The sequence below is a fragment of the Lepidochelys kempii genome, chromosome 14 (assembly GCF_965140265.1).
Source record: "Lepidochelys kempii isolate rLepKem1 chromosome 14, rLepKem1.hap2, whole genome shotgun sequence".
In the NCBI taxonomy this organism is placed as follows: domain Eukaryota; kingdom Metazoa; phylum Chordata; order Testudines; family Cheloniidae; genus Lepidochelys; species Lepidochelys kempii.
In genome coordinates this window covers 41,593,679-41,606,002 of record NC_133269.1, presented here as the reverse complement: position 1 = coordinate 41,606,002, position 12,324 = coordinate 41,593,679, and the positions used below count along the sequence as shown (strand labels likewise).

Sequence of the window (12,324 nt, the reverse complement as noted above, 5' to 3'; positions counted from 1 at the left end):
TAAACGAGTCATTGTCTGTAGGCAATTTTAGCTTGTACTGACTTAGTGCTTTTAATGTAGCCTGTCGTAACACGAGGCAAATCTCTCGATGAGTTGATGTGCCCCGTGGAAGACCTCTGCTTACCCCCAGGGGTACACGAACCGGTGGGTGAGAACCACTGTTCTAAGGCAGCTCCAGCCCTGGTGCCGTCGGGGAGACGTGTCCTCGCGGCCCTGCCTGACGGGTCTTTCTGTTTCAGACCCTCATCGCAACTGCAGGAAATGTAACTACAAGAAAGGTACAATTGTGCTCGCAGTCGCCCTCGCAGTTGTGTCCTTAAGTCTCATCATCACTCTTACTGTCCTGGCAGGTGAGTTCTCACCCTTCCCTTCCCCCTCTCTGCACATCCCATTCCCCCTGGAGCCACCACAGTCAGTCTCTCCTCCTGGCCTGTCTGGCTTGTGCCCCTGGGACAGAGGATTCCTGGGGGATGTTCCTCCAAGACCCCCCTCCTGCTCCCTCCCAGACCCCTGCACTTGGGCACTCTCTCTGTTGGGACTGAAATTAGCTCCCCCCAGCCCATCTCTGAGCACTCTGGGTCCAAGTCACTGTTGCCGGGCCCCAGGCACGGTCACGGATACCTGTGCAGAGTGGGGGTGACTGACGGTGCAGGGCAGCAATGAGCTGGGCCCTCTGCCTGCAGCGTGTCGCCCTGAGGTGCCAGCCTGGCCTTCCTGCATCGCCGGGTCGTGCCCAGTGCTGGGCAGGTGCTGGCGTGTCACTGAAAGGAGCCGTGGAACGCAGTACCGACAGCCCCGTTAACGCAGCGTGAAACCCACCCACTGGTGACCTCGGCAGGGCAGGGTCTCGTCGCGCTGTTGACGTCCCCCCCTGCACAGACAGCGTGTGCGAGCGCAGATGGCAGCTGTTTGTGGTGACCGTGAAGCTGGCTGGCTGCGCTGGACAGGCCGGGCAGCGGGCGTCCGGTCTCCTGAAGGGAAGGGAGTTTGTTCCCCTCTTCATCTCAACCTGCCTCTCCAGGGAAGCAAAGCGCAGAGCAGGGGGAGGGGGCAGCAGTCCAGGCTAGCAGAACTCCTTGGGGTACTAGACCTGGTAAATCATGTTGAAGTTAATCTCCTACCCATTAATTATTGCCCCCCTGCTGGCCCCCTGGTAACTGTCCCCTCCCTCTGCAGCTCTCTGCCCACCCCGTGTTGTAACACTGAGCTTGGGCCCAACTCTCTGTCCTGGGCTTCATGGCATGAGCGGTTTGTCAGCTGCATCCCTGTTGAATGTGAACCCAAGAGAGGGAGACCAGAGTCAGATAACCCCCCCTCTGGGGCTGGATTCCCAGCATCCTCCTGGCTCCCTCACGGCCTTTCAGTACCCACCCTGGTTCGAGGTGTCTCAGAAGCCTGGGGCGCAGGGGCTGATCTCCCCAGGTTCTCCTCGTTGGTGGGTCTCGCTCACACCACGTGTCCCTGTCTCATTCTCAGTGTGGAGACCTAAGCTTCCGTCAGCTGATCTGGGCCCCCCTGCTGGCCCCGCGTGCCCAGACGGCTGGATCGGATACCGAGGGAAATGCTACTATTTCTCTGAGGCCAAAAGGAACTGGACCTACAGCCTGACCTACTGCTCTGCGCTCAACGCCTCCCTGGCTGAGATCAACAGTGAGCAGGAAATGGTGAGAGATGCTCCAATTGCAACCTTCTGGTCTTGGCTCAGCAGCTGCTGCAGGAGAACCTGGGCTCGAGGAGCAGCTCTGAGTAAATGAGCTTCCAGTTGCTGAATGCCAGGCCTGGCTGGCTGGCCTGGGGCACCTCTAATGTCCCTGTCTGACTGCAGGGATCACTCACTGTCAGCCCTCTCAAAAGGAGACCGCCCCTCTCTCGGGCTAGGCTGGCTTGAGTGTCTTCTGGGTGGCATGGGGCCAAAGGGGTACTGAGATCCCAGACTGACTTGAAGAGCCAGTGCTCTTGGGCAGCCAGATGAGGATGGGGGGGCTCTTCTTAGCCCTGGCCCCTTCTGGCTGAGGATTCGGTGGCTCTACTCTCATCCCTGGCCCTTCCCAGCATCCCTTATTGAGCTCAGCTGGGCTCTTTCCTTCCCCTTCCCCTGTGATGGGGAGGGGAGCTCAGCTGTTCTGTAAGGCGAGGCTTTGACACAGAATGTGGCCTTCTATGGAGAGTTTTGGGGGCAGCTTAGACCCGGCAGCACCCAAGAGCTGCTCCAGCCCAGGGCAGTTTGGTGTGAGGGGGAGCTGGGTTTGGGATGGGAAAGTTAATACTGAATTACCCAGAGCTGGGCAAGAGGGAGGCGAAAATCCCCAGCCGTTCCAGGAAAACAGAGCCCTTCAGTGTATCCCTGTGATTCTCTGGTGCACAGAGCCTGTGCTCTGACCCCACCTCCCCCTCTGCTGTTTTTAGGCTTTCCTGCGGCGCTATAAAGGCAAATTTGACCACTGGATTGGCCTCCGGAGGGACCCTGGGCAGCTCTGGAAATGGGCCGATGGCTCCAAATTCAACAACCTGTAAGTCCTCTGTGAATTGCCTGGGCTTTGGGTCCCTGGTGTCTGAGATACCGAGTTCAACCGACTCACCTGTCAGTGCTATGTTCTCTGTGTATTAGTGATGGGTAGAAGCAAGGGTTGTCTGCTGGGAGACTGGCCAAAGCTTTCAGATCTGTCTGGCTTTAGTGGGGCCATGTGCGTTAAAGATGCCTGATAGTCACAAATGCTGAGTGCCTGGGGCTGCCATGAGAACTGGGGTACAGTAGAGATGGCCCAGACGACATCCCAAGAGGGATTTCAGTGGGATCTGGGTGTGATCAAATAACCAAACCCCAGCTGAGCCGATAGCAGGGTTTGACCCTGGACCATCAGCACTGAAAGAACGGCAGAGTAGGTCACGGTGGCCGGGGAGTGGCACTATATGTCCAGGAGAGCATAGAGGAAATTAGAGTAAAAATCTTAAACGAATCCAACTGTATGCTAGCATGTCTCAGAATAGAAATTCCATGCTTGAAGAATAAGAATCTAGCAGCAGGAGTATACTACTGACCAGGATGGTGACTGTGAAATTTACAGAGATTAGAGAGGCTACAAAAGTAGAAAACTGAATAACAATGGGGGTTTTCAACTATCCCCATATTGTCTGGGAACATGTCCCCTCTGGATGGGATGCAGAGAAGTGATTTTTAGACACCATCAGTGACGGCTTGTTGGAGCAGCTAATCCTGGCACCCACAAGGGAAGGGGCAATTCTTGATTTAGGCCTAAGCGGAGCACAGGGTCCGGTCCAAGAGGGGAATGTAGCTGAACTGCTCGGTAATAGTGACCATAATGTAATTAAATTTAACATCCTTGTGTGGGGGGGAAATGCCAGGTGGTTAGAGGCAAAAAACGAGCATCCTTTAAAAAACATCAGGAAAGGGTTAGAGAAAAAGGCATAAAATATCATCATGCCACTGTATAAATCCATGGTACCCCCACACCTGGAACACTGTGTGCAGATCTGGTTGCCCCATCTCAAAAAGGATCTATTAGAATTGGAAATGGTACAGAGGCAGGCAACGAAAATGATTAGATATGTGGAACAGCTTCCATATGAGGGGAGACGACTAAGGGGGGGATATAAGAGGTCTATAAAATCATGAGTGGGGTCGAGAAAGTGAAGAGGGAAGTGTTATTTACTCCTTCACATAATGCAAGAACTGGCAGTCACACAATTAAATGAAAAAAGAAGAGGAGGACTTGTGGCACCTTAGAGACTAACACATTTATTTGAGCATAAGCTTTCGTGAGCTACAGCTCACTTCATCGGATGCATTCAGTGGAAAACAACAGTGGGTAAATTTATATACACACAGAACATGAAAAAATGGGTGTTCAACATACATACTGTAAGGAGAGTGATCACTTAAGATGAGCTATTACCAGCAGGGGAGTGGGGTGGGGGGAGAGAGAGAAAACCTTTTGAAGTGATAATCAAGGTGGGCCATTTCCAGTACATTTCCAGGAGTTAACATGAGTGTCTGAGGAACAGTGGGGGAGCGGGGGGGAGAAATAAACAAGGGGAAATAGTTTTAAACACCCATTTTTTCATGTTCTGTGTATATATAAATTTACTCACTGTTATTTTGCACTGAATGCATCTGATGAAGTGAGCTGTAGCTCACAAAAGCTCATGCTCAACTAAATTGGTTAGTCTCTAAGGTGCCACAAGTCCTCCTTTTCTTTTTGCGAATACAGACTAACAGGGCTGCTATTCTGAAACCTGTCACAATTAAATAAATAGGCAGCAGGTCTGACACAAACCAAAGGAAGTATTTCTTCACACAACACACAGTCAACCTGTGGAGCTTGTTGCCAGGGGATGTTGTGAAGGCCAATAGTATAACTCTGTTCAAACAAGAAGTAGATCAGTTCACAGAGGATAGCTCAACCAGTTCCTGTCAGCCAGGAAGGTCAGGGATGCAGCCCCATGCTCTGAGTGTCCATAAACATCTGACTGCCAGAAGCTGGGTGTGAATGGGATGGATCACTCGATACTGACCCTGTTCTGTTCATTCCCTCGGAAGCACCTACCGCTGGCCAGTATCGGAGGAAAGGACACTGGGCTAGATGGACCATTGGTCTGACCCATGTGCCCAGTCTTATGTACTTACAGCTGAATGGCATTTTTAAAAAAGCCCTTTGCGATTGATGGGAAGCTGGAAAATGTGCCCAGAGGAGGCTTAGAAAACAAGTCAGTTGATGACCTGTTGTTTGATCCCAGTCAGATATTTTCACATATTCCAGCAAGGATGCCCTGATGTCGGCAGCAGTCTGTCTCTGTGATTGCATCCTGAGCCCATCTGTTAGCAGGCCTGTTTGGGGTCTGTCTACACGGCAGCGGGCACCATGCCATTGCAGAGAAACTAAATGAATTCTTTGCAGCAGTCTTCGTGGCCGAGCATGTGAGGGAGATTCCCAAACCTGAGCCATCCTTTTTAGGTGACAAATCTGAGGAACTGTCCCAGATGGAGGTGTCATTCGAGGAGGTTTTGGAACAAATTGAGATACTAAACAGTAACAAGTCACCAGGACCAGGAACTCAAATGTGAAATGGCAGGACTACGAACTGTAGTCTGTAACCTACCATTTAAATCCGCTTCTGTTCCAGATGACTGGAGGATAGCTAATGTGATGCCAATTTACCCGAACTGGGTAAACAGGCATCTCAGTGGGGTGTTAACCCTGAAATCTGCCACCCTGCGGGCGCCCACCTCAGCAGAAGGCTCTGGGTGCATCATTGCCATCCCCTCAGAGCTCGTCTGGGGTGATGCTGGTGGGGGAGCCACCCACAACCATCTGCTCAGGTGGCTGTGAGCTGGGTTCTCAGCTGATGGCCTGAGGGCAGGGAGATCCCGGCCTGCCCAAAGAGTAATGCTGGGCCTCCTCCCAGCCCTGTGAGTAGCCAGGATGGGACCATGGGGGAGAATTTGCCTGTGGGCCTGGATCGCACCCTGTTCCCAGGTGGGAAGCGCTGGCCTCCAGCTCTCACGGGAAGCTCTGTGTGAGTGGCTGGGGTCACCCCATGGCCGCTGGATTTGCGCTGCTGGCATTTCACCCCAGCCGTCCCCTGCAATACAGCCTGTCCTGACAGGCCTCTGGCCTGAGAGCTGATGGAAACTGTCCAGGGAGCCCTGGACCCAGCTCTTCTGTGCGGCGTTACTGCTGCTCCTCGCCACGCTGAGAGTCACCTGAAACCTGCGCCCGGGGCAGTTTGGGTGGGTTGGGCCTGCAGGGGCCCATCCAGACCCAGCTGGGTGTGCGGGGGGGGAGAGTAGGAACTGGGTTAGTACCCACCCGGCATAAATGCTCCATGGAGGTCAGTTGATCTTCGAACCTTTCCTGGCCTTGCTGCCCCACTGCCCCCTTTCTAGCTGGGGCCTGTGGCAGGTGCAGGAAGGGGAGTCATGAGGGGCTGTGAGTGCAGCAGCTCCCTGCACTGTGCGAGAGCGTCTCTCCCTGCCTGTGACTGACCGGAAACACCCAACTCCTACCTGACACCAGCTCCCTGGCTTCTGTCTTGCAGGTTTCCGATTGGAGGAGGAGGAGACTGCGCGTATCTGAATGGTCTGAGTGCGGTCAGCAGCTTGCGATGCACCAGTGAGAGACCCTGGATCTGCACCAAACCCGATGCATTTACACAGGCACAGGAGGCTGCCGTGGAAGGGGGCTGGTAACAAGAGTATTCTAGAATCTAGCCCTGGAAAAGCCTGACTGTGATTTCTTGTGACCATCACATCTGAGCAATTCCGGAATATCGGGGAATGCTCTGCGCATCACTGGGCAGAGCACTGTGGACTCAGGTGAAAACCAGAGATGCTATTTGCACATCTTGTCCCCCCACCCGTGCCGTCTCTTTTTCCGCCAGTGGAACGGCTCAAATCCAGCCTTTCCAACCTCCCTCAGCTGGACCAGGAGCTCTGCCTAACTGAGCCAAGGCACCAGCCTCAGCTTTCGCTGCCCTGACGTTCCCCCACAGAAGCTTTTTACTCTAGAAAATTATCTATGGAATCTTTGAAAAATATTCATCATTCCCATTCGGTGGTCTGGAATAGAGCTGAGGGGGGATGTTCTACATTCCCGCGTGCCCCCCCGTACCTCCCCAGGAACTTTTTAACAAAGTTTTTTATGGGTCAGTTTTTGGGGTCTTTTTTGGAAACCCAATTGATTTTGAAGTTTACAGGTTTACACCTCCAGTTCCTTTTTTTTGTTGTTGTTGTTGCCAGATATTGCTTTGGATAAAAGCATGAACGTTTTAAACTGGTTTTAATTTTCCATTTTTAGTTTTAAGAGCGCTGCACCTGCCAAGGGAGTAGACCCCCTGTTACACTCCTCGTGGGACACTTAGGGCCTGGAACGTAGGAGTAAGAGGAGAAATGTCTGTTCTCTCCCTTCCTGGAGCCCAGTGGGTTTGAAAAGGGCAGGGAGGGGATTGGTGTGACACAGACAGACCAGGTGCCAGGTCATGCCAAAGTCCCCATGTCTCAAGGGGACCCTGAGAAATACACAGCTGGGATCAGGCTGGCTCATCTGTGTGTTAAGATAGGTATTAGCATTATAAGAATGTGTTCAGCCTTTATTGAATGCTTGTGAGCTGCTGCCGCATTAATCTCATTTCTTCTGACCTCTGTATCCCACACTGTAAGGTAATATTGGAGCGTTTGTTTTGGCAGCCTCTGTGACTGTGTAAATCACCAGACAGAGTGAATTAAGGCATTCAGGAGTGTGAAGTGCTGATCTCCAGCAGCTCAGAGCACAGGGGAGGAGGTGGGATACAAGAAGGAACTGAATATAGCCTGTTGATGCTGGGGGCAGGGTTTTCTAGGCATAAGCAAGAGATCCCCAGCTGCTTAGCCTGGGTTAGCCCTAAAGGACACAGAGTTTATAATGGACCAGTGATACACAGACTGCGGCTCACGAGCTGCAAGTGACTCTTTAATGTGTCTCCTGCTGCTCTTTGTAGCACATGATATTAAAACACTGTGATTTAATTGTTAACCAGTCAGGATGCTTTTACTATGTTATTAGCCACTAAGTTATTTGCTGCGAGCATTTATATAAAAACCTAAATATTTCCCCTGCCCTTCTGTTTAAATAGGAGTAATACTATAGTAAATGAAACAATGAATTCCCGCTACTGTGGCTCTTTTGGGTACGGCTGATCACTAATTTTGCTCCTGAACCACTGAGCTTGGAGCATCACTGCAATAGATGCTTCTGTTACCTTTTGAAACTTTGTAGCTTAGTTGTGTGTGTATGTTCACCCGCTTTAGCCTTGTAAATAAATCTTATTTCCTTTTAATAAATTGTCCTATAATCAGACTGGCTACGTGCGCGGTCTTTGGTGTGACGTCTAAGGTGCAGTTCACCTGGGGTGCCTGGACCTGTGGGACTGGGAGTAACCTGAATACTGTTGTGATTCTGAGTGTGAGAGACCATCTGTCTCTCAGAGGCAGGCTCACCTGGGTTGCGAGACAGATCGGTACAGTACCCAAGGGGACTGCATGGCTAGGCTGTTAGGATGCCGGAGGAGGTTACCCTGCATGTTTGGTTGGTGAAATCTAGGTCTAGAATTCTCAGCCAGTTTGGATTTGTGCCCTGGTTCCCAGCAGTCTGCCCTGAGGTTGGCGCCACTCTCTCAGGACACTGCAGACAGTGCTATTGCACGGCCTTGGCTCCAGTTCCCTCCTTGCAGGAGAGAGGAGCTGAGCCTGCCCAGAGATGGAGTTTGGGGGACAGATGTATGTGACCCAGGGACCCCTTGGTGCCAGTGGCAGGCAGCGCAGAAGGTTTTCCAGGAATCCCCTGGGTCTGATTGTTACATCAGTCGTTTTAAACCTTTCCAGATGACTGTACCGCTTTCAGGAGTCTGATTTGCCACCTCACTTAAAAAGTGCGACTCCGGTTTCACCTCACTTAAAAACTACTCGCTTACAAAATCAGACATAAAAAATACAGAATCGTCACAGCCACTATCACTGAAACGGCTGACTTTCTCATTGTTAGTATATAATAAAATAAATCAATGGAAATATAAATCTTGTACTTCCATTTCAGTGTAGAGGGGATAGAGCAGTGTAAACAAGTCACGATCTGAAATTTTAGTTTGTACTGACTTCGCTAGTGCTTTTTATGCAGCCTGTTTTAAAACGAGGTAAATATCTGGATGAGTTGATATATCCCCGGGAAGACCTCTGCGTATGGCCAGGAGTACATGTTCCCCTGGTGGAGAACCAGTGGTCTACAGAATAGTTCACCAAAGGGGGCATGCGAGGTCTGTATCAAGGGCCAGTTTTAGGTGAAAAATGCCTTTTTTAGGTGAAAAATGCCAATTCAGCAGTTTGCGAATTCATGTCTGGTCTGCTGAATTGTTCACGTCCAGCCCTTCCCCCCAGTTCTTAAAAAGTCGAAGCATTTCGTTTAGACACTTTCCAAACAAACCATTTTGATTTTTCAGCTTGAAACAATTTTTTGTTTAAAAAAGTCCTTCAGTTTTATTTTAAAAATTCAAAAAGTTACAACCCTTGAAATGTTCCTGGGTCTTTTTTTTTTTTTTTTTTAAAGCTTTTCGGTTCATCAAAAACTTGGAAAAATTTTAGTTTTATTCAACCTGCTCTAGGGGCAGGTGAGGATTTTAGTGGTTTATATTTTGGGTCTCTGAGTCTCCTTGTTGCTCAAAGTTTTCTTACCGTAACAAATGTATTTGGGATGAGGGCAGGATGGGCAAAAGCTTCCTAAAAGTGGGGGGGCTGCTGGCACCCAAACTGTGGCCCAGCCCCTGTGCCAGCCCTTCTCCTCGAGGTCCTGCCCCCTCAAACTGCCCCTTTCCCTGAAGCCTCCCCCTCACGCCGCCTTTCTCCCTGAGCTCCCACTTCACGCTGCCCCTTGCCCCCAAAACACCCCCCCCCCCGCTCCTTTCTCTCCCCCCTCATCCAGTCGCTCACACTTATGGCCAGTAAAAAGTGGTGGGCCCTGGTCTCCCATGCATGAGAGTGGGAGAGGATGAAATATTTCAAATATAACTCCCCCCACCTCACAAAAGCACAATTCGCCAGCAACAGCAAAACACGCACCTAACCAACCCGGGCCAGTCACGCTGTGTTGTGTGTGACATTCCCGTCCTGGGGCGGTTTATGTCTTTGAGAATGTGAACCCTGCAGGCCTGGGTGTTTCTCTCTGTAATGTGACCTCAGCGCTCCTGATGAGAGCCATTGTTTGTAAATGTTTCAGTAGCAGACATATTTATCATTCATGGACAGACAGACATTTATTCATAATTAGAACTGGTCAAAAATAGCGGGGGTGGGGAGGGTCATGAAAATTGAAGAAGAAACCACTCTTCCCGCCCCCACGATATTCTTCAAACTTATTTGCAAATGTTTTTAATGATCAAAGTTTTGTTTAGTTTTGGTGGGAAAAACTCCACATTCTCTCTCAAGTGGGCAGAGAAATCCAAAATGTTTTTTTTAAAAAGGGAACTCTTTTCAAATGATCAATGTAATCCAAAGTGGCATTTCTAGTTAAAAGGTTGCATTGTGAGTGTAAAACCATTTTGAACCAGCTCTATTACTGTATAACAAGATGAGTTTATTTTTCATGCTGCATTGTTTGGGCCAAGTTCCAAGTGGTATTTCAGTTTTTGCACCGCTCTTCTCTTCTTGCGTCTGCACCTCTCATAAGCTGTGGCCTTAATCTTGGCCCTGGAAACATTTACGTGCATGTTTAACTTTAATGACTGCTGTGAATAATTCCATTTCAATGGGACAACTCTGAGGTTGGGTTTAGGCTACAGCCCTATATCGGTGTAACTACGTCATTTATTTAATTTTCTTTCTTTTATATGTGAACGTTCTTGAGAGGTTAAAGCAGGTAAAATACATGAACAGGTTCAGACAGTCCAAGTTTGTCAGTGCAAAGTGACAGCAGAGATGTGGTATCTGCTAGTTTTCCATAAGTCTCTCAGGGTTACCCAGGATAACTTTGGGGATCTCTGTCTTGCATCTGCAATGTTCCCTGAAAGTGTCCAAACAGCTCGGAGATACAGAACCATTCCCTGGATCCATTCTTATAGCTGTCTTCCCCGGAAAGCAGTCTGGCAAGTGTTCCTGTCAGCTCTTTGCTAAGTTATCTGCCAAAACGCTAGAGTTTTCAGGTGTGTAAGTAGCCCCTGGAATCATGGTGAAATTATCCTCCCCGCCACCACCAAAATTTGAAATGATGCCCCTGAGTACACGGGACCCTACCGTGCTCCCCCAGAGGAGCTGCATTAACAGGCAACTCTGCAAGTTCTCTGCATGCCTCTGCAAGTGACCCCCATGCCTCTCCATTTCCTTGGCCACATGTATCCTGTCCCCATGCTGGCGGCTAATCCAGAAAAAGAGGGAAAGAGCTCACCACTGCGACCACCTGAGGGATGTGTTGGGGTGAGATCAGCTGGTCAAAGCAGGCAATAGGGACAGAATTGGAGACTTGAAGCTCCTCGAGTGACCTCTGACCTTTCCAGACCTGCCCTTCAATCAGACACAGCGATTGTAAAGTTGAATGTGATAGTAACTAGACCCATTTTAAACCCTTCACCACACAAGACAAAGCCCTTAGGATTCATCATTAATGATTTATTTCTCCTCCCCTGGATTCCTGCAGCCACCAGCCACCTTGGAGCTTTCCCTCGTCTCTCCCAGGCTGGGCTCACTTGATGGCAGGAGCTCAGCGGAGGGTCCAGCTTTGCTCTTTCGCTTCCTTTCTTCACGTCTTTGGGTGGCTGCATTTGCAGCTGAGCAGCCTGATGGAAACACTGAGTCCTCTGTCTCGGCAGGCAGGCCCAGCCGCCAAAGCCAAAGACTCCCTGAGAACAGGGGCAGGTTCGCCTCAACTCTCAGGAGTGGAGGCTGGGCCCATAGGGTAGGGTTACCATATTTGAAATTTCAAAAAAGGGGACACTCCGGGGGGGGGAGTGGTAGCCCTGCCCCCTATCTACTCTCTCCCACTTCCTGCCCCCTGACTGCCCCCCACAGAACTGCCAACCCATCCAACCGCCGCTGCTCCTAGTCCCCTGATCTCCCCCTCCCAGGACCCCACCCTCTATCTAAGCCTTCCTTCTCCCTGTCTCCAACTGCCCCCTCCTTAGACCCCCGCAACCTAACTACCCCCCTAGAACTTCCCCCCCTACCTGTCCCCTGACTGCCCCGCCCCCTATCCGCACCCCTGCCCCCTGACAGATCCCCGGGTCTCCCACACCTATCCAACCACTCCCTGTCCTCTGACTGCCCCCGCAGAACCCCCGACCCATCTAACCCCCCCTGCTCCCTGCCCCTACTTTGCCCCCAAACCTCCGCCCCATCCAACCCCCCCTGCTCCCTGTCCCTTGTCTCCCCCAACCCCTCTCCATATGCCCACCCCCTGTCAGGCTCCCCCCAGAACCCCTGACCCATTCAACCCCTCCTGCTCCCTGTCCCCTGACTGCCCCTTGGGACCCCGTGCCCCTTCTCCAGCCCCCCGGCCCCCTTACCCTGCTGCTCAGAGCAGTGTGTCTGGGGTGCGGAGCCAGACACAGTGCCCTGCTCCCCCGCAGAGCGCACAGCTCCCCCCCCCACTCCCAGAGTGCTGCATTGGGAGGGAAGTCCTGGACCTTTGGAGAGTTTTACAAATTCCTCCCGGAGGGCAATTTAAAACCCAAAAAGCCGGACATGTCCGGGAAAATCCGGACGCATGGTAACCCGACCACAGGGACTCCAGGATCTGCAGCTGCTGCCACCTCTATGGTGATTCCTCCGACTCATCACCAACCAGCTCT

The 12,324-nt window shown here is 51.2% G+C and overlaps 1 protein-coding gene across 5 annotated transcripts in view; it reads left to right on the top strand.

The window, feature by feature from the left end:
- Positions 1-7,851, top strand: part of LOC140897912 (C-type lectin domain family 2 member D-like) — a 29,174-nt gene extending 21,323 nt beyond the window's left edge. For 2 of the 5 annotated variants that reach the window (XM_073311188.1, XM_073311189.1), the window contains 4 exons: positions 240-350; positions 1,477-1,664; positions 2,407-2,510; positions 6,058-7,851. In XM_073311188.1, the coding sequence (XP_073167289.1) occupies positions 240-350; positions 1,477-1,664; positions 2,407-2,510; positions 6,058-6,208 (554 nt within the window). In that variant the 3' untranslated portion in view covers positions 6,209-7,851. Of the gene's footprint in view, positions 1-239; positions 351-1,476; positions 1,665-2,406; positions 2,511-6,057 lie in introns of those variants that run through there. The other 3 variants (XM_073311190.1, XR_012154861.1, XR_012154862.1) reach the window with 3 other exon arrangements.
- The last annotated feature ends 4,473 nt before the right edge of the window (positions 7,852-12,324 follow it).